General features: G+C 39.2%; 1 protein-coding gene across 11 annotated transcripts in view; it reads right to left on the bottom strand.

Annotated features, from left to right (window-relative positions):
- TRAK1 (trafficking kinesin protein 1) overlaps nucleotides 1–19,776 on the bottom strand; it is a 138,084-nt gene that overhangs the window by 15,134 nt on the left and 103,174 nt on the right. For 6 of the 11 annotated variants that reach the window (XM_087769004.1, XM_087768975.1, XM_087768957.1 and 3 more), the window contains 10 exons: nucleotides 16,989–17,089; nucleotides 16,069–16,177; nucleotides 14,346–14,424; nucleotides 13,798–13,928; nucleotides 13,184–13,258; nucleotides 11,842–11,979; nucleotides 10,103–10,179; nucleotides 7,823–8,059; nucleotides 6,534–6,850; nucleotides 1,726–2,055 (listed from right to left, as the gene is read on the bottom strand). In XM_087769004.1, coding sequence (XP_087625130.1) covers nucleotides 1,726–2,055; nucleotides 6,534–6,850; nucleotides 7,823–8,059; nucleotides 10,103–10,179; nucleotides 11,842–11,979; nucleotides 13,184–13,258; nucleotides 13,798–13,928; nucleotides 14,346–14,424; nucleotides 16,069–16,177; nucleotides 16,989–17,089 — 1,594 coding nt within the window. The remainder of the gene's footprint in view (nucleotides 1–1,725; nucleotides 2,056–6,533; nucleotides 6,851–7,822; nucleotides 8,060–10,102; nucleotides 10,180–11,841; nucleotides 11,980–13,183; nucleotides 13,259–13,797; nucleotides 13,929–14,345; nucleotides 14,425–16,068; nucleotides 16,178–16,988; nucleotides 17,090–19,776) is intronic. The other 5 variants (XM_087768966.1, XM_087769025.1, XM_087769015.1 and 2 more) reach the window with 1 other exon arrangement.

A 19,776-nucleotide genomic window follows, 5' to 3' on the forward strand; every position in this document is an offset into this window, starting at 1 on the left:
TTTTAAAATGAATCATATCTTTTCTTGAATCGTTTATTCCATAGACCCTAAAAAATACCAGTTATTTCAATCTTTGATTACTTCAGTCCATGTTTCTTAGATCTCCAGCTTTTCTTGCTGTTGTTATTCAGACTCTTCAAAATGATAAACACTTGGATAATACCCCAAACTGTACATAACTGCTGTGAAGGCATGATTTATTCCCATATTAATATAAAAAGTAAATATAATCATTATTCCTGGGCAATAGATCTCATAGAATAAAAACAATTTTTGCCAATGGAAAGGGAAGTTGAAGGGTTTGAATGTTCATGCATTGGAACAGGCTGCCCCGGGAAGTGGCTGAGTCACCATCTCTGGAGGTACTTAAAAGACCTGTAGACACGGTGCTTAGGGACATGGTTTAGTGGAGGACTTGGTAGTGTTAGGTTAGCAGTGGGACTCAATAATCTTAAGGGTCTTTTCCAAACTAAATGATTCTAGGATTAAGTTTAATCTTAATACAACTGACTGCAAAAAGTAGCTTATATTCAATAGCTGAAAGCACTGAACTGCCATTTCAGTGAGAGCTGAGGATACTCTGTACTTCACGAAAATAACAGAAATACTATTGTCTAGCCCTGAGACAAATCTAATCTTCCAAAGATCAGTCAGATAATAAATTATGATCTATTCCAGAAAAATGAGGGGGAAGGAACTGTGCTCATTTAAAGTAGCTATGTAAAAACAAGATGTCTCAGTAAAAAGGAGTTCTGGTAGTTTTCCGATTCTGGACTAAATATAATTGTTTACCTGTGGCAAATCTTAACAAAGACTAACACTCCTATATAGCTTATTAAAACAAAACAAACAACTCGCCCCCCCAAAAAAAACCAAACCCAGCAACAACAAAAGAAACCACACAAACTCAAAACACATCTGTGGGCTGAGAACCCGTAGCCTCATGCAATAATAGACTGCAAATGTCAGTTCAGACTACCTAATAACTCATGCAGTACTGCGTCACTTAAAAATGCTTAAGTCTTAATATGGTGTAAATAGGAAGGACAGAATTCAATAGTGTGGTAGAGAGGGAATGAGGCAAATATCATTATTCTCTGCATAAAAACATCCTCTTAATTTTTTATCTCAAAGGGAATTTCAAAACAGGTAACTGTATCTGAGGTAACCGAATTAAACTTGCAGAATTTCTTTGCTTGATTTTCAAGGCACTTCCACTTGTTTCAGCAAAGGCAACTTAGATGCACCTTCTGTCATCAGACAGTCTTTGGTTTTTACCCGAAGTACAAAAATCTAAAGCATGGCATCACCTCTTATGAACAGAAGAATACCTGCACTATAGGCATACAGAATATATATATCATCTACACGTTATATACAATGACGAGTGTGCACTAAATACACATACAAGTCTCATACGTCCCACACAAAGGTTTGTAAACGAACCATTCCTTTTAGCAGCCTTCTCTTATCAAGATAGAGTAAAATATTGACCACAGATGCTGTTACTGAAAAAAAAAAAAAAGTCAAATTAAAAGATTATTAAAGGAAGGATTTTTGAGCCAATATTAGAATGGTTATGTTCTAACTACTGCACGCATTAACGTGCAGATGCTACACACAAAGCAATACTATGGATGCTGTTCTGGAGAGATGTGAGAATGGCCCAGTAATCAAAATCCTGTAAAGATGTCAGTTTTACTGGACTTAATGAGTTTCCCTCACCAGACCCCTCATCATCGTCAGTCGCGGACTCCTGCATCTCCTCTGTGAAAGCCTGAGATTGGCGGGGGTTATTCTTGTTGTCTGAAACAGTCACTTGTGCTTGTGACCTCTCACCTGAGGTCTCTGTGTGCTGAACTGGCGTCGAGGTAGTTAGGCCCTTGTAAGAAATGTCACCTGTCTCATCTTCCTCATAGTCATTAAGGCAGTACACTTCGTCCAGGTCCAGGTCCAGTGTCCTGAAGCCCTTAGTGACAACCCCGGGCCTCGGGTCCAGGATCCCACCCAGGTGAGGCTGAGCCAGCTGCTGCCAGTGGTGCAAAGTGGCAGAACCTTGAAAGGGAACACAAAGACAACCAAAATAAATCAGTAATCAATCCAGGATCTAAAAGGCAGAAAATCCCACTTTTTTTTATTCAGAAGACCAAAGGTTTGGGAGCTCCAAACCTTTAATGTTTCTGGGGTTAATATTTCTAGGCTTTAGTATTTCTTGGAAGACAAGCTACAAGGCAAAACTGCTTCACCTACTCTTCATCATTTCCAGATCAATATGAAATAAACTGATCACATAAGCACTTTGATAGGTAAAGTCTGGTGGTAAGATGTGGAATACTTGTGCACACGCACATCCCCTCCCCATTTATATTCTTATCCCCCTAAATTCACAGGATTGAGTAGGAGTAGAAGGAATTAACATTCAACAGTTTATCTGAGCACAATCACAGAAAGCTCTAAGAGGAACATATACCACATACTCCCGCATTAAGCTCACACGAAGAAAGGTGCTAGAAACATGCCAGAATTTACTGCCGGCGGCTAACAGGAGGACAGCAGTCACACAGATTACACAGCAATTTCAGCTTTCTACCATATGTTAGAAAGCCACATCAACTCCAGGCATCCGTAAGCAGATAATACCTCTGACCTATACATCAAGACTAAATACTTGTATGGCCCCTACCTGAGCCCCTATGCTACAGGAACTCGGCTACTACATAACTAAATGCTACCGTACCTGTAGCTTCGTCCTTGGCAGAAAAATATTTTTGAGTGAGGAAAGAGGTGCATTTTACAGAGAAAAGCATTCAATATTCAGCATTCAGTAGGAGACAATGACTCAGAAACAGCAATGTATCAGATTAAATTGATATATACACTGAGATGGGCCCACTGAAATCAGGGGAGGATTTATCCAATTCCTCAAGTAGTGATTAAACGTTGCTCGCAAGGGCCTAAATTTTCTATGTGTCCACCAATCATTACTGTGCTGTAACGTGTGACTTAAAACTATTCATTCTAAGTCCTATGACACAAACAAAGCATCTTTATTTTCATCTCTGCCAGCTCAAATCGGAGCAGTTTTTGTCGTCTTATTCCTGTCCCCTCTCCCCAGAGCAGAATACCGACTCAGTCAGCAAGGGGGCACACAAACATCTCACCAGTATTCAAAGACCAAGAACGTTCAATATGTTGCACAGTACATGCAAAAATCTAAACCACTGTAATAACTAGGGAAGGGATGGCTCTTATACACTTTATTTTGCATCTGAGAAAAATCCTATGGAATGAGAAAATTGTCATTTCACAATAAGGGTATTGCATTACAAGAAGCTTATTGTAAATAGGGAGTGAACAAGGAAAATGTCCTTCTGTAGAATGACTGGGATCAGTGAGTAGCATTTTAATTAAGTCTATCTCACTTTTTAAAACATGTAATTTCTAGCTCAGAATAATTGGATCTGCTGGATTATTTTGGATAATGGTGTTTTTGTTTTTTAAAGTAATTTTTGGCGGACTAAAGAGGATTTAGACTGATTGGTACTCTTGAGGCTGAAGAAGTAGAAATGATTACAACCCCAAAATAAATAACTAATGAAGAAAACATCCCTATAACTTACATAACTTATATTTACTCCTGAATTGTCACAAAGGTCAAGTTTTTTTGCTTCTACATAAAAGAAATATTCCAGAATGTGGAGAAGTGATAGATATCGTCAAGTCTTCACCAAAGAGTAGAGCTTTGCAGTATGACAATACCCTCAAAAGTTACAGAAAAACACTGGAAATCAAAATTTCTTTCTGCACAGTATGCAAGTATAAAATCCTGTTGCTAAGTAACTTCTATATGCAAGCTTCTGAAGATGCAATCTTTTTCACCTTAAAGCTCACCAAAATTTATACTCAGAAAAACTCTGCAGAGTACAAGCATTAAATTGATACCATTTTGTATCTTTCCTATGGAAATATATTCATCAGAATATCTGCATTTTGAGCTTTAACATTTCTGTTGACACTACATGTTATTAATTTCTTTTGGAAACTGGAAATCAAAGTAGCCTAAGCATCATCACAAAAAGGAGGATATCTTGAGTTTCTCCCCACCTCTGTTCTTTATTCTCGATCTCATAAAATGTGTGAAAGGGAGCTTTAACTTTTCCATACAGAAAATTAATACTAATGCAGAAAGCAATGCAAGAGTTGTCAACTACCTTTTGATTTAAAAACACCCAAAAACCACAAAAAAGCATGCCAAATTGAAGGGGGGGAATACAACACCTTGACCTATATTCAGTCCCAGGCTCCTACTAGACAGTTTTGTAAATTATGCTATCAGAAAAAGCTGGCGTAAGAGAATTAGTGTGCAAGAGTGGGACTGCCTGGCTGAAGTAAGAATAAATTCAAAAGCAAAATAAGGTATATGAATAGAGTTTGTTTTTCTGTTTCCAATATCTGCATTATCACATGTATAGTATGGGGGTCAGAGAAAGCTTGGAAATTCATGATGTGTTGCTGCCAGGATTGCAACAAAGTGAGTGAAGACATAATCAGTCCAAGGTTTTCCTACAAGTTTTCCTACAGCACACAGGGAGTGCTATTTCATGCTTATGGTACAACAAGCTGCAGATGCACAGTTTAAAAACAAAAACCAAACCAAAACAAAAACCCCACCAGACTGTAACTAAAGCAAATCAAATCAAGCAATCATTCTGTTTGACTAAAAGAAAGTGTTTTTTGGTTTTGTTTTGTTGGGGGTTTTTTTTGGGGGGGGGGGTTTGTTTTTGTTTTTTAAAGGTGCAAAAGAAGAAGAAGATTCATTTCTTAGTGCTTCTGTCACTCTAATTTTACTGTGGGATTTAAAAGATTGCTTTAAAGGAATAGAAGCCACTAACCTGAAGTGTATTATAGAACTGATTTTTTTCCTTCCTCATTTTATGGCATGAGCACCCTTAGGAAAGCAGTAATAAAAAACCAAAGGCACAACTACTGACAACAGTCTGCAGGTAGTGCAGACTATTTTGCCCCAGTACTTTGAAAGTATTCATGAAGCTGAATAAGAAAAAGTTAAACCTCATGAAAAATACTCAGGAAAGAAATTAAGCTGAAGTGAGGAAAAGAATCATAAACATGTATTTAATAAAAGAGAACAAACACTAAACTTATGAAACAGGCAGACACGAACATACTACAAGTGAGATGTAAAACCAAACATAAGAAGTATATTAAAAGGTGCAATAATTTTAAGGAAAAAAATGACCCAGTGAGAACAATGAACAAAACCAGGAAAAAAAACCCAGACAGATAGAAAGATGATAAAGACTTTAAGAGTTTATTGGAAGAAAAAAGCAGATATAATGGGATGGTGACAGAAATCTATTACAGTGGTAGCAACCAGTAACTGACACAAAGCTTGGATAAGCCCTTCCCTCACATGGTACAAGAATTTTTACGACCATTTAAAAGCAGTCATGAAAACAAACTACTAAAATCTGCTAAACAGTACGGACTTGTGCGCTATGGCTACAGTTTCATTTGAATAGGTAGATATAGCACATCACTTTCTTCAGGATACAAGAAGGGTTATTTTTGCTTCTGAATGTGTCATGCTAAATGCTCCTTATAGATGAAATCTGTTCTAAAAAGATGAAAAAAGGGAACTTTTGCAATTAAAACACACATAGACAATGTAATGTAACACCAGAGTTATGTTAAAGGAAAAGAGAGAAAGAGAAACCAAAGCTGAATTATGTAACTAGCATATCTGTGAAGTACTATAGGAAAACAGCTTCATTTTGTTTAAAACCTGAAGGAATTTACACAACTTTAACTTTCAGCAACAACCTGAAAGGACTGAAGAAAGCCAGGCAGACTACACTATATGTGCACTGTCAGCTTTGTTAGACAGACTACAGAAATGCACTTAACTCTGAAATAAAGTTCTAGCCCTGACTACCATCTACCTATATCTTGCCTTCTTCTGAGATAATATATGGAGGAAATTTGAGTTAAAGAACCCCACCTCATTTCACACATGAAACCAAAGCCACAGACACTCATGCGTGGCCACTCAAACAGCCAATTAAAGTCTAGAGGTCATTTTTAACCACAAAAATAGTCCTACTAGACCAACTGGACTACTTGAAGTAGGTAAAGGTCTTTCCAGACACTGATTTGCAGAGCTGAGATTTGATGAACTAATACTCTTGTTGCTTAGATTTCAGAAACTCAGCCACCTTCCTTTTCTAAGTATGAAATGGCAACACTGGGATTTGGGTTAGATGTAAGGCTGCACTGCTGATGCATGTGTGGCCTGTAACATCTATTTTACTGCTGTGGCTGGAATTGTTTCCTAACACTTTTAAGGCCTGAGGAAAAATGTAGTAGTTAGAAGATTTCAAACCAACAGCGCGGATTACTGTCTCTAAAGTAAAAAGAATATGTATTGCAAAGATTTCCTGCTTTCTGGTGATGGATAAGAGACCACAAAGAGTCACTAAGAAGAACAGATAAAGGCCGAGGCCCTTTGTTATCACCTTCTAGTGGTTTCACAATCTGAAGCTTTTCTGGCAGGTAGGAGCGACTGCTGATCGACATTCCTGAATATCCAGTGAATTCTGAAAATCTGGAGTGAGTTCCCAGCGACATGATGCTCTCTGTGGGGGTAACGGAACCACTGTGGAGCTCGCCCTTTTCTGCCAGTTCCCTCAACTTCCTTTCCTGCTCTTCCTCGAAGAACTTCCGCTCCGAGAGGTAATTCTCCCGCCTGAGGGACAGCCTGCGAAGGGCAGTCTCTAGGTCACTGGAGCCTGGAGTCCCCGGAGTTCCAGGCTTCTTCACCCTGTCTTCATTTCTAAAACATAACAGGGGATGCACACACACACGCACACACAAAAAAAAAAAAAAAAAAAAAAAAAAAAGAGGGGAGGAAGAAAATAAATTCTTAGAGATGTTTGTTTAAAACTTCCACATGTTGAGACATTCACCAATACCTTTAAATTACTATGTCTGGGAACAACTTGCTACTTGTCCGGAGAGTTCAAAGGCAAACACCAATATTTTCTTTCTCTTTCATAATAAAACTGTTTTGAATCCTAGTTCCTGCCTGGAAACTCCTGGTTGGAAAAGCTGTGCTTTACTTAAGAGCTTTCTCCTACAAGGAGATGGGAGATGCCTGCTTGTGGGTCTTTTATGGTTATACAAACTCAAGTAAGCAGGCCACATCCTACTGGGCCAACACTGCAAGAATACCATAATGAGTCACAAGAGTATATTATGCTGACAAATATTCATTGTTTTGAGATATTAAGTCATTTTTACTGGAAAGCATATACAGAACAGTGTGAAGCTGTACTGGGGGAAGAGACAAGTAGCTAGAAGAGCAAAGTTCTGATTGGTTTAGTTCACAAGTTTTCATATTAGGTAACCTACACACACAGACTTTATTTATTTATTTTTAGGATCGAAAGAGTTAGCTGTAGCTGCAGCTTTGATCACAACTCCCTGGCATTAATGTAAAATAGTGAAAATATAATTAAAGTGTTGACCCACAGCTGCAAAGACAAAGCATGGTTTTACATCACCTGGTGCTGCTGCATCTCAGAACAGGTGCAAGTTGCAGACACTGATAGACAGTGCTTTCAAAAAGCTTTCCTTTTTAAATAAACTTGAATGCTCAAGAACTATAAGCACAAAATAAAGTAACTTTTGAAGATATATTGTGCAGTTAACACAGTGACATACAAGACAAAAAGAGGAAAACAGAAACACCTTGCCTTTATGTCAGAAACAAAGCAAAAGCAAAGCCCAGTGCTACAGTACTGACCCATTGTCAGAGGATTCTGTCTCTAGGATGATGCTATTGGTCTTGTTGTCTATCATAATGTTAGAGATGTCTCCCCCATAGAAACTGGAACGTGGAGTGCTGACACAGCTAGAAATGACTGAGTTCATAGCAGAGGACTGGTTAGAGCCTGGGATATTCATTGGTGACGGAGTCATGGATCTCTGCTTGACAACTTGGTTAACATTTCTCACCGTCTCGAAGACCCGCTTCTGATGACTGGTAAGACATACACACAGTTAATAATCACACAGTGCCTTCTCATCTTAAGAAGGAACAGAGCAACAGGTAACAGCTTGTTAAAACCCTTCCTATTCACAGCCCCACCAACCACCTTGTCTTTATAGTTTCTGTAAAGTAGTATGCATAGGGTGCCATACTTGCTACAGTTTGGCCATTACATTCAATCCATCAACATACTACTTCCATCATCCTAGAATATTTCAGGCAGAACATTTGAGAATTATGTGCATGGACCCTCTCGAATATTAATAAAAATTAAGTGAAGGAGCATTTCAGCATTTAGCATCACCTAAAAACGCCTTAAAGCCATTGTGTGGAAATGAGTTTTTAAAAAACAAAATTGATCTCCATTTGATTCTTAACTATGAACTGGCTAATCCATTTTAAAAGAGAATTTGAATTTACTCTACTGAGTATCTCTATGCAAGCAAGTCTTGTATCTTTTCTTTTTGAAACCAATTTCCAACCCCTTTAAATAGCATTTAAAAAAAAAAAGAAAAAACATCAGGAATATAATGGACCAAGAGTCTAGAGAGAGGCTGTCAAGACTGGAAACCTAATTTTTGACCTACTTCTACAGTTCATTCTTTATCACTATTGTCCTGATATCATAACAAACATTGTTCATCTGCTTCAAGGTTAAGATCAGATGACACTTCAGCAGAAATTTCTTGACAAAATAAACTTGCCCCACATCATGCTACAGAAGTGCCAGTGCTGCTTTGTTTTACAGTTCAACAATGGCTGAACACAACAGCAGCGCATCCCTTCCAGCTTAAAGGTAACACTGCCAGGGTATAACAACAACAGCATGCCTTATGCCATTTAATGTCATCCGAATTTCTTTCCTTCTGTCCATGAGTGCTTAACAGTTGCAATCTTTTTGTGTAGGCTCCAAGTCTATAGTTGTATACCTTTAAGAGGCTGAATCTAAGAGCATCTATCAATAAACGGTCCCACAGAGGTTACAGTTACTACTGCTGAGCAAACAAATAAAACCAAGACAAGTCATGAAGCCAAAAAAAGGTGTCCTTTTTTGGTACATGCAATAGCAATATAAAAAATATTCTGAAGAAATTAAACTATCCTTAAGTTAGATTACTCTGGAAGGACAAAAAGATCCTATGGGGTTTGAGCGTGCTCACACCTTTCTGATCTTACATTTTTCTAATCAACATTCTACTCTATCAAAGCCTCACTTACAATTCTTGGCTCATGCTCAGGGAAGGTTTAAGTATGTGTGAAGCTTTTTGTAAATATACTTAGAAGGTTTCTGGACAGTTCCTACTGTATGTTCTCTGACTGTCCTTTCTTTGTAAACTCTGCTTCTCTAACATACCCTCTAAATTGGATTAACTTGTTTCAAATTAACCAGTCCATGCTTTGTACAAATAGGTGAGGTAAACCTATTAGAGTACACATGCAACTGGTGTCAGTAAGGCCGTTTCTGCCAAGCTGTATCTATCTATAGCTTTTGGACTGTCACAAGTATTTAACTTGTTTCAAACTACTCTCTTGTTTAATTCAGGAGAAGTTTAGCACAGGTGTAATGGGTGTCACACTGTAAGTACCCAACCACTCTAAATCCCTTTCTGCACTGATGTTCTCCCTGTAGAAACCGGATTAGATCAATAATTACCTTATAACTTCTCTTACAACACCTGAAGAGAGAACCCGAGGAATTGAACTCATTCCTTAATCATTAACTGAAGAAACCTGGCACGGTAACATACAAGAAAACAAACTTTTTCGCATTCTCAGCACTCAAGAATGTGGACAAAAAGTTCAGAAGACAAGGCAAAACCTACGTATAGGCTTTTTCTTTTGGTAGCTTTAGCAGAAGAAATAAGCACCCCAATAACCAGACTCTTTATTTTCCTTTCTCTCTATCATTCACACTCTGCCAGAAATATTTCTTTCTAAATCCCTAGCTCAACTATTTCCTGTCTTTTCCTTTCACATCAAATAATAATTAACTTCAGATGTAATCAATTAGGAACCAATTCTTTTCAGTCATACGCCAAGTCAGGAGAGTCGGGTTCATCTAAATGCAGTTCTTTCCTCATTGACCCTTCTATCTCTGCTGCTAAAGAATCCTGTTAAAAGTAAGCAGAAAAGAAGAACAAATATTGTAGTATTAATAAGTTGTCATTGCAGAAAATAATTCATTACTTATATAAAATAATAATTAATAAGGTTTCATTCCAGAAAAAAGCAAGGTTTAAAAATGAAAATTGACTGGAAAGCTGGAAGACTAATGAATATATCTAAATCACTGACAAATTATGGCTTAGCTTCATACTGCTACAGTACTTGTCATCTGAAGACATATAACATCTGTCAAAACTGCTAAAACCACCATCACAGGCAACAACAGAATTCAGGTGCTCCAACTTCCCAGACTAAATTCCCTACTCAGTAACACCCACCTTTGATGTGTAAAGTCTTGATTAATTTGTTTTCATTTAAAATAAACAGAAAACACTCTTCCCTTTCACAACATTACCCACCCACAAAAAAGACATGGTTCTTGGCATAAAGCATTATATACTTCCCCCATAGGGTTAAAGGTAACAGGCTATCAATCTTCCACTGCTGGTCAGTAAGTTTTACTGCCTAAATGTAGTTAAGTGCAGGGTCTAAGTGTCAAACATTCACAAATCTGAATGATCTTTGGTCCCATGATTCAACATTTGAAAATCATTTTTATACAACACACATAAACCTGTATCAGCACAGGCATACTTTTCGCAGCTTTCAACTGTATTTGTGCAAGTACAACTTGTATTACTAAACATCTGCACTTCAAATTGGCCTATGTTCAGTCTCAGAAGGGAACACAAAAAGGCAAGTTAAGCCTTTGTTGACAATTTACTTCCTGTAAGCACAAATATAATCTATGTTCTTCCTCAGCAGTTAAGATGAGACATGGCTAAAGACAAGGAGGGCCAGATTCTGCTGCTTGATTACATTAATGTAAGTCAAAAGAAACTTCACTGATATCATTGCCCTCAAAGTAACGGAATTATTCTAGAGATACAGAGGCCAGCAGAGCCAGGCACTGAACTAACCTAGACATTCTTATCCACTCTTTTTTTTTCTCATTTGGTTGAGGGTACTGCATATTTCCCCATGCTTTAAATGTACAATGTCATAATCAAATGAACTGATAACACCAGTGACACTGCCGTAATTCATGTTGCCATAATACATATTAGCAACAAATATTCTTTTAATGAACCACTGAATTTTCAGTGACCCTAAACCAAGAATATATGTGTAAACTATTCAAGTACTGAAGAACTAGAATGTATATCATAAGTGACTAGAAGGACGACATGTCCAGAAACCATTAGTTATGTTACCAGGAAATTACATCTCCAGGGATATTGAAGAAAAACAGGAAACTCCAGCTGAAAATCAGCCACCACAGGACAGGAGATGCATAACAAAGACGTACAGAACTGTGTAACAACCTATTAATGATACTCATGATTCACAGCATAAGCACAGCCAGCTGCAGGTTGTATGTAATACTGCAGCAAAACCAAGTAACTGCACAGCACTACTGTTTCAGAACTAGGGATGCAAAATTGATCACTCGGGTATCCTTTAACACTATATAAATACACATTTCACCCATGCTCACATCTGGCCTAGCATTCCATCCCTGAAGCTGTAAGTCAGGTGCAAACACTCACATATCCTTTACTTGGTTGTTTTCTGGCGTGTGCGGTTTTTTTCTTAAATCTGCTTACCATAGGGAAGAGACCGAGAGAGTGGTACCGACGTGATATGGCATTTGGCATAGTCTTGTTCCTAAGGTTTTTCAGCTCTTCTTGAGCCTCATGAAGCATTTCCATGCACTCTGCATACTTGTCTTCCAGCTCCCGCAACTGTAACATACAGAAAACAGTTCAAGACCTTATGGGCTGCACTATCATCACAAAAAGCCTGCAAATTCTTTTCACACTGGTAAAGGATAATGGTGTAGGGAAGAATATCGCACCTTAAAGGAAAATAACGCCAAAGAATAAGTATCATTAAAAATAATAAATAACATGGATTAGTAAGAGGAAGGGCCGAGGGGGAAGAACTGCTTGCTCCATTTCCTATCCTACGTATCTACATGAAGCCACTGTCAAGGAGAAGATACAGAGCTAAAAGTATCTTTAGTCTGATTGGGTATAGTGCCGAATTACTGCCACGATGACCACAGTGGCAAACAGCACCGGAAAAGTACAAGACATTTCACAGTGTTCCAAAGGACTTAGGAATTTTAAAACCAAGACTTACTTACATACATACATATATATGCATATAACCTCCAAGAGCCTAAGACCATGCCTTATTTTTAGCTTGACTTTCTCAGGAAACATGTCTTAAGTAATCACTCTGCAGACATCTGTGTACCCTCATAGTTTTTGAGTTCATCAGCCATTTCAACCAAGTTTGGCAAAGGGGTAGAAGTCTGAAATAGCACATTCCTATAAGTTTCAAAAAATAAGCTACTTGGCTTAGAAACAGAGATCCTGATAATGTCTTTCCCAATAAAGGGATGGAGAAGAATGAGCTCAATCTTTGTGGAGCACCACAGATACAAAAGGCTCATCAGCAGGAAAAGTTTCTACGGGCATTCCCGCCTTCAACACCAAGTATTCCAAATGCAAGACACATCATAAGGGGATCAAGCTTTATTCATTCTATTTTGTCCACTTTGTTCACGTGAATGTAGCAGCCAGAAGACAGCCAGCAATCCTGGACTGTCTTCGGTTTATTTCCTGAACAAATACAGTAAGAATGAGCTCTTCCATGTTATCTCACTATTAAAAATAGGCTTAAACTACCAGCCTAGAGAAGTCAACCTCTAGAGGGGGTTCCTATATAGCCATTTCAAAATGTGTGCCGGTTGAAGGAGGAGAAGAGAACAGGAAGGAAAAGGTTTTGAACTCTACCAGGAACATAAATGTTCCTTCATTCCATATACATGGGCAAAATTATTTAATACTTCTGGATCCAGCTTAGACTAAAACTCCCATAGTAAAGTGAACAGCCGTTGCCCTACTACTAAATTAGTGTAGTACTAAGTAACATACTCACCTCTGCTGTGAGCTGTCTCTGGGCATCTTTAGCTGCTCCCAAATGCTGGACAAGTTCCTCATTTTCAACTGCACACTAAAATATGCCAAAAAATGGTAGAAATACTGTGATGTTTTGTCCTGTGATGATGTTTGTATCCTATACTACAGGTAAGTAGGAAAATTCTAACTTTTCTCAAGGCTCTCTCTGCAGCAATATTAGTCCACACATGTTAGTTTAAAAACATTTAAACAACACTTTAAAATGTTAACACAAGAACACCCAGCATCAATCTGTGCCCTGCTAAATGAACCTCCAAGACCCTAAAACTAATGAGTGTGTGCCCACTGAAATACTTGGACTGACATTCTTGTCTTACCGAAGACATTAAGTTTAGGGCAGAATTTCACATCTAATATTTAAAATAAATTTAACTATTGTATTTGCATATATGCATCTTTTAATAAATTGACGCTCTCTAGTCAAGTATGCTAGATATTAAACATCAAACAAGGTCACCCAGATAAGGAGAGTGGAAAATTTCTTTTAGGCTCTAGGATACAGAGGATTGTAACTTGTCTTCCAGCTACAATAGTAGCAAAACACAACAGTAGTCTTGCAACTGGATTCCTTACAGCTTTTGCCTTTTTCTGCAGATCGACTATCTGAGAGAGAAGATGGGTGATTTCTTCCTGCTGCCGAGCAGCATCTTCGGTTTTCTTTGCTAACTCTTCGGAGATATTGGCAATCTGGATGTTTGCATCCCCTTTAAGATAAGCGATTACAATTAACATTACAAACCCAAAAGCAGAAAAGTAAGCAGAAAGATGTTCTTTTGGAACAGCAGAATCCTTCCCCAATACACAGCAAGGTATTTTTGAAAAACAGCAACAGGACACAAAAGCAGAGAGACACAAAGTGCTCACGTGGCGAAGGAGACTGTACTTGCCCTTAACACCAACATTTTCTATGCAGAACTATTTTGCAACTGAGAAAGATTTAGCTTACAGCCAGAATTTTCTGCTGTGAAATTTCAGCCAGAAATTTTCTCCTCACAACCATTTATGTAAGGAAAATAAATACCACAGAAAAACATGACTGACTGATCTGACTCAGCTGTCTTTTTTTTTTTTTTTTTAACTGAACAATCTCGAATGAGAAGGGAAAAGAAATAAGGACATACTTAGCTCTTTTACACAGTCATTGACAAGCTGTTGCTCTTTCTCTTCGTAAGTAATTGTTTCAGTCTTCAGCTGACAGGCCTATTCAAGAAATCCACATCAAATATGCTACGTTAGCACATTTGTTCTTTGTCAGTCTGTTGCTGCATTTCCATCTGTTTCAGAAAGACAAGCTTTTCTAATCACTCCTCCAGGAAGATAGCGAGAAACTACAGTTTTTGGCTGCCCTCCCTCATGTTCTGGAAAAAGGGGCCAGGTGAACATTCAGCAGAAACGTTACTGCATGGAGAAACTTGCATCATTATCACCATATCCCCACTAGATGTCACCTGTGTATTTTGTAACTAAAATAAAAAAAAAAAAGCCCTGAACATAGAAAAGACTAGTATGCAGAGCTTAATCTGATCACCTGAACTAAGCTAGGTATCATCACGAACTCATTAAATGCTTGGTTTAAATAATGGATTTAAACATTCGAGTATTTAAAAAAACCATTCAAATAGTATTTTTAAAGTTCTGGCACTGTAACCATATATCTCACATAAAACCTTAGTGCTACCTTCTTCCCTGCTTTGTGTTTTCCGCTACAATTCTAGGAGCACCAAGAGGAGCGTGGCTACACCCAGCTGGTTCTGTCTGGCACCACCTCGGTGGGTCTATAGTCTGTTCCCAATGCTGGGGGCATGCACAGACACCCACAGACTGCATCTGTAGAGAGATGCGTAGCTCAGAGGTTTCAGATTTGGCTCCATCCTGTGCCTCGCTGGCACAGACTGCATCTCCCTGGCAGGGAAGTCAGTGCTATGTGGGGTTCTCCTATTAGCTCGTGATGCAGTGGCCCTCTCAGTCCTAACCCTACCTTCATTACTCTCAAACCATCTCATCTTCCTTGCGCAACTTCACAATGAAGCACACGGCACCCTCCCTTACGCAGTGTCTCGTCCAAAGATGTGATGCTACCTATTTGCAATGGGCCCTGAATTTGCAGTAGAAAATGGTAATGATACTCTCTTTTCATGCATTCATTCTTAGCTCAAAAGTATTTCTCCTGATATACTCTGCTACAAGTTTGCAAAATGGTAACATGCTCCCAAAGATTAAAAGTTGCATTGAAAGTTAATATAAAATTATTCATAGGATATTCAGTTATGAAGTGTTATCTCTGACAGAAAGGGAACAGTAAATAAAATTTTAAAAAGTGTTGTCTTTGAAACAAATGGAATATTGCCAGAAATAAAAGACAAGAAAAACACTTTCAACTTAAAACATTAACAGCCTGACTTGAAACACAAATTGAAGATATTTAATGCAAATTTAGACTAGCAATTTTTATTTTGACAAACACTGAATTTGTACCAGAGAGACCATGCCAGCCTGCAAACTTCAGATCTGCAGCTAACGTCACCCATTTCTACCAGGTCAGCCCTTTAAGACGTGTTTCGAAGTGCAGTGCTGTATTCCAAAAGCTGCCCATGCTCCTGGGCATTCTTTTGGCAAGGAAACTGCTTTGCATGTAGCTTCACGTAGCTTCCATGTTCCAACCTTTCCTTCATTTAGAAGTATAAAGGATGGTGATTAAACAACTACAAAGAGATCTGTGTCACATGTGGAATTATATACTCTTAATTAGACTCTCTCAACTTTTAATACACGCTTCTCAATACCTGTGTTCTGGCATTTAAATGAACAACTATATTAAGCAAAACACAAAGGGAGGAATTTCACCTCAGATCTAAGCACAACATTCTCCTCTTCCAGGTCCTTGAGTTTCTTTTGAAGAGAATCCAAATGAAAGTAGTTCTGGACAGAGGAGGAAGATTCATTCCTCTTCAGCCTTGTAACGAAAACAACAGCTTTAACTCATTGTTACCTGTATTATGACCAATCTCAGGAGAACAGACTGAAGAGAGGTCTCAAAACCAGTCAGAGCCACATGAAATACTGCTTTGTTCATGCTAGTATGTTTGGGCAGCAATGTATTTGCAATGATTTTAAAAAGAGAACATTTATTTACTTATTTATTATTCCCCACACTTCCTATGGAAAAGTTATTCAGCCAAGGCTACGAGAATGGAAACCACCTTACTACAGGGAGCAACCCAATATCTTCCTGATTAATGCTGCACAGGCTTCACCAGAATGCAGCAATAACTTTGCGAGCAAGGGCAGACAGCCCCTCAGAGCCTGTGACGCTGTTCAACCAGCTAATTGCCTGGAACCCACCCTATAAAGCCATGCTTTATTTCCTTCCCTCTGCTTGGAACTTTTCCATAGCGCCATCAGGTCCGTCAAGTGCAAAGGTCACACACGCCGCATGTTCTAGCACAGCGTGCAAAGGTATGTGGTGCACTGGGGTACCGTAAGTGTTTGCCTCACCACCACAGAGACCTAGTTCCTTTGAAAGTTACAGCGCTGCATGAGCAGCCTCCCTATGTACCTTCCCCTCCTGACTCCTGTCAGCATCAGTATAGCCAGCCGGTCCAATGCAAATCCTCCCAGCTGATGCCATGCAACAAGTTCAGAGTCCCATTTACAGTTCCAGCCAATACAGGGATCATTTTACTACTTTTCAAAGCTGTCAAATTGTCCAAACTACGCCTGCTTAGTACCAGATAAAGGTTCAATGTTGTGGATCGATAACTTACGGGGTGGAACAGATGGACTCTGGCTCACTTTCTTCAGCAGCACTGGTATAGAACTGGAGCAGCTCATCTTTCATGGAGAGCTCATGCCGCAACTGAGAAACCTGCACACAGAAAGAGCTTGCAGATCAGTAAGTTGCTTTTCTAGGCACATTCTTAAGTAAACCCTCTATAAATTAGTTAGTTATTCATCCTCCAAGTATCATCTTCAGACTACATCAAGGGGCCAAAACTGGAACAGACCAGAACCAGTTCCGTTATTTCTTAGAAAGAAGGAAAAGAGTACCTTTTAAATTAGCCATTAAATATTACTTTGTTTAGAAGTTCAAAAATGCAATTATCTGCTGCTATTAAAGAAGGTGAAAGAGAAACACATTTAAGATGAGCAATCCTGATTCATTATTGCATTAGTCTAGATTCACATCCACAGAAATGGATATATTGCAATGATACTGCAAGAAATAATGTGGCACAATCAAGACAAACATCACTTTCTTATCCATTTTACGTGATGACTGTCATCGTCTTGCTTGGCTGCAGACCTTGCAGACCTCAGATATAGACATTTCTTCCTCTCCGAGAGACTTCAGACAAAATTACTGAAGTGCTTGTGTAGCAAGGTTACATTTGGGACTCAGTTGCCTGTTGAGCTGCAGAACACCACCAGACAGTGGCAGGCTGCCATTCTGAGGCTCCTGCAATGGTAGAGGCTGCAGTCAGTTTCTGGGTGTAGTTTGGGCTTTTGATGACTCCGAAACATGAGTCTAGTAAAGTAGTACGTGGGAGTCCCATACTTAGTACATATATGTATTGAAATGAAACAAAACATCAAAATTGAATGGTTAAGATACCCTGTAATTGTGAGTTCCACAAACTTAACCTTGGTTAATTCATATTGCGATTCTCCAAGAAAAGAGTTAAAAGATGAATTACACAGTAGCACTTAGACCACTTCACAGCTGCAATTTAAGACCTCAGTGGCAAGAGATTAATTTTTATTTTCTTTGCATAGCTAGAAATAGCATAACTGATCAGACAGATCTGTTCTTTTCCACTTGCACTGCAAGACTTGGCCCTCAGTTTTCACTTTCCAATGCACAAATTGCAGACCACATTTGTTTGTATTAGACTTCTGCTTTTTGTATTATAGGCATATTTATATTTGTAGCTATTACTGGCAAAAAAACCCAGAATATCAATAAAATAGATTTAAGCTGCATTTTCATCAAACAAAAAGCAGACTCAATACAATAAACCACTTAAACTGTGCAGAATTTTAAGCAAACAAGGTCCTTTACTTTACTAAGGCTATTCTGTGTAATCAGAAACGCTAAGGCACCAAGTCCTCCTGAGACATTCGTTCTAAAATGCAAGGGGGAAAAAAGCCCCAACCAACCACATTTCAGAAAACGATGAAACAAAAATCCATACATTAGTTTTGGGAGGTTCACTCTCCCCATTTCAGGAAGAGCTAAAAAGCTGAGCCAAAAATAACAATTCACTTCCCTCCAGCACATTATGGCTCAGCCTCTTTAAGTAGCAAGGATTCAGATACTGTCAGCGGGTGGGCACTACATCATCTCCAGCTTTTGCTACACTTTTTTCTCTATGAATTAAAAAGACTGAGGATACTATTTTTACTGCCATTTCCAAGCATTCCAGTTCTCCAAAGGAGCGTGAACAGCCAGAAAGGGTGACATTTTACGGGAACAGGACCAGAGGCAATGGGCACAAACGGAAACACAGGAGGTGTCCCCTGAACATCAGGAACAGCTTTTTCATTGTGAGGGCAACCGAGCACTGGCACAGGCTGCCTAGAGAGGTGGTGGAGTCTCCATCTTTGGAGATATTCAGAAGATGTCTGGACATGGTCCTGGGCAATCAGCTGCAGGTGGCCCTGCTTGAGCAGGGGGGGGGCGGACAAGATGACCTCCAGAAATCCCTTCCAACCTCAACCGTGCTGTGAAATGTGAAAAAACAAAAACAACCAAACCCTCACTGCAGTAACTTCCAGCAACACTTCCCTTTGACATAGCATTTTGTGGTGTGTTGACCCCAGCCAGCAACTAAGCACCCACAAGCTGAGCACGTGCTCTGCCCCCATGACCCCCACAGGATGGAGGAGAGAATCAGAAGCACAAAAGCCAGAACAACTCATGGGCTGAGATAAAGACAGTTTAATAAGTAAAGCAAAGTTGCTTGTGCATGCAAAGCAAAATAAGGAATTTATTCACTATTTTCTATTGGCAGGCAGATGTCCAGCCACTTCGTGGAAAGCAGGGCCTCGGCACGCATAATGGTTACTTGTGAAGAAAAACACCATAGCCATGAATGTCCCAGCTTCTTCTTCCCTTCCCCGAGCTTTTATTGTTGAGCGTAACAACATAAGGTATAGAATATCCCTTTGGTCAGTTCAGGTCAGCTATCCCAGCTGTGCCCCCTCCCAACCTCTTGCACAGATGGGGCCAGAGGTGGGAGGCGGCGGGGAAAAGAGTGCCTCTACTGATTGGCAATAGCCAAAACATTGGTTGTTATCAACACCGTTTTAGTCACAAATCCAAAAGATAGCACCATACAGGCTGCCATGAAGAGTATTAGCTCCATGCCAACCAGACCCAGTACATGCTTTTGCATTGCAAAACACAGGATTTGGTTTACGAACAGAAAAGACCTCTTCTCCTTTTTCACAAGCCACTGCAACATGTACCCTTTGGAGCAAACACCACCATGCTACCCCTGCACACCCCCTGTATTGTTACCAAGCAATAGGGACAAGGGCCACGAGCTGTCA

The sequence above is a fragment of the Nipponia nippon genome, unplaced genomic scaffold, assembly GCF_047370975.1.
Source record: "Nipponia nippon isolate SJK-2023a ecotype South Korea unplaced genomic scaffold, ASM4737097v1 scaffold_1, whole genome shotgun sequence".
Lineage (NCBI taxonomy): Eukaryota > Metazoa > Chordata > Aves > Pelecaniformes > Threskiornithidae > Nipponia > Nipponia nippon.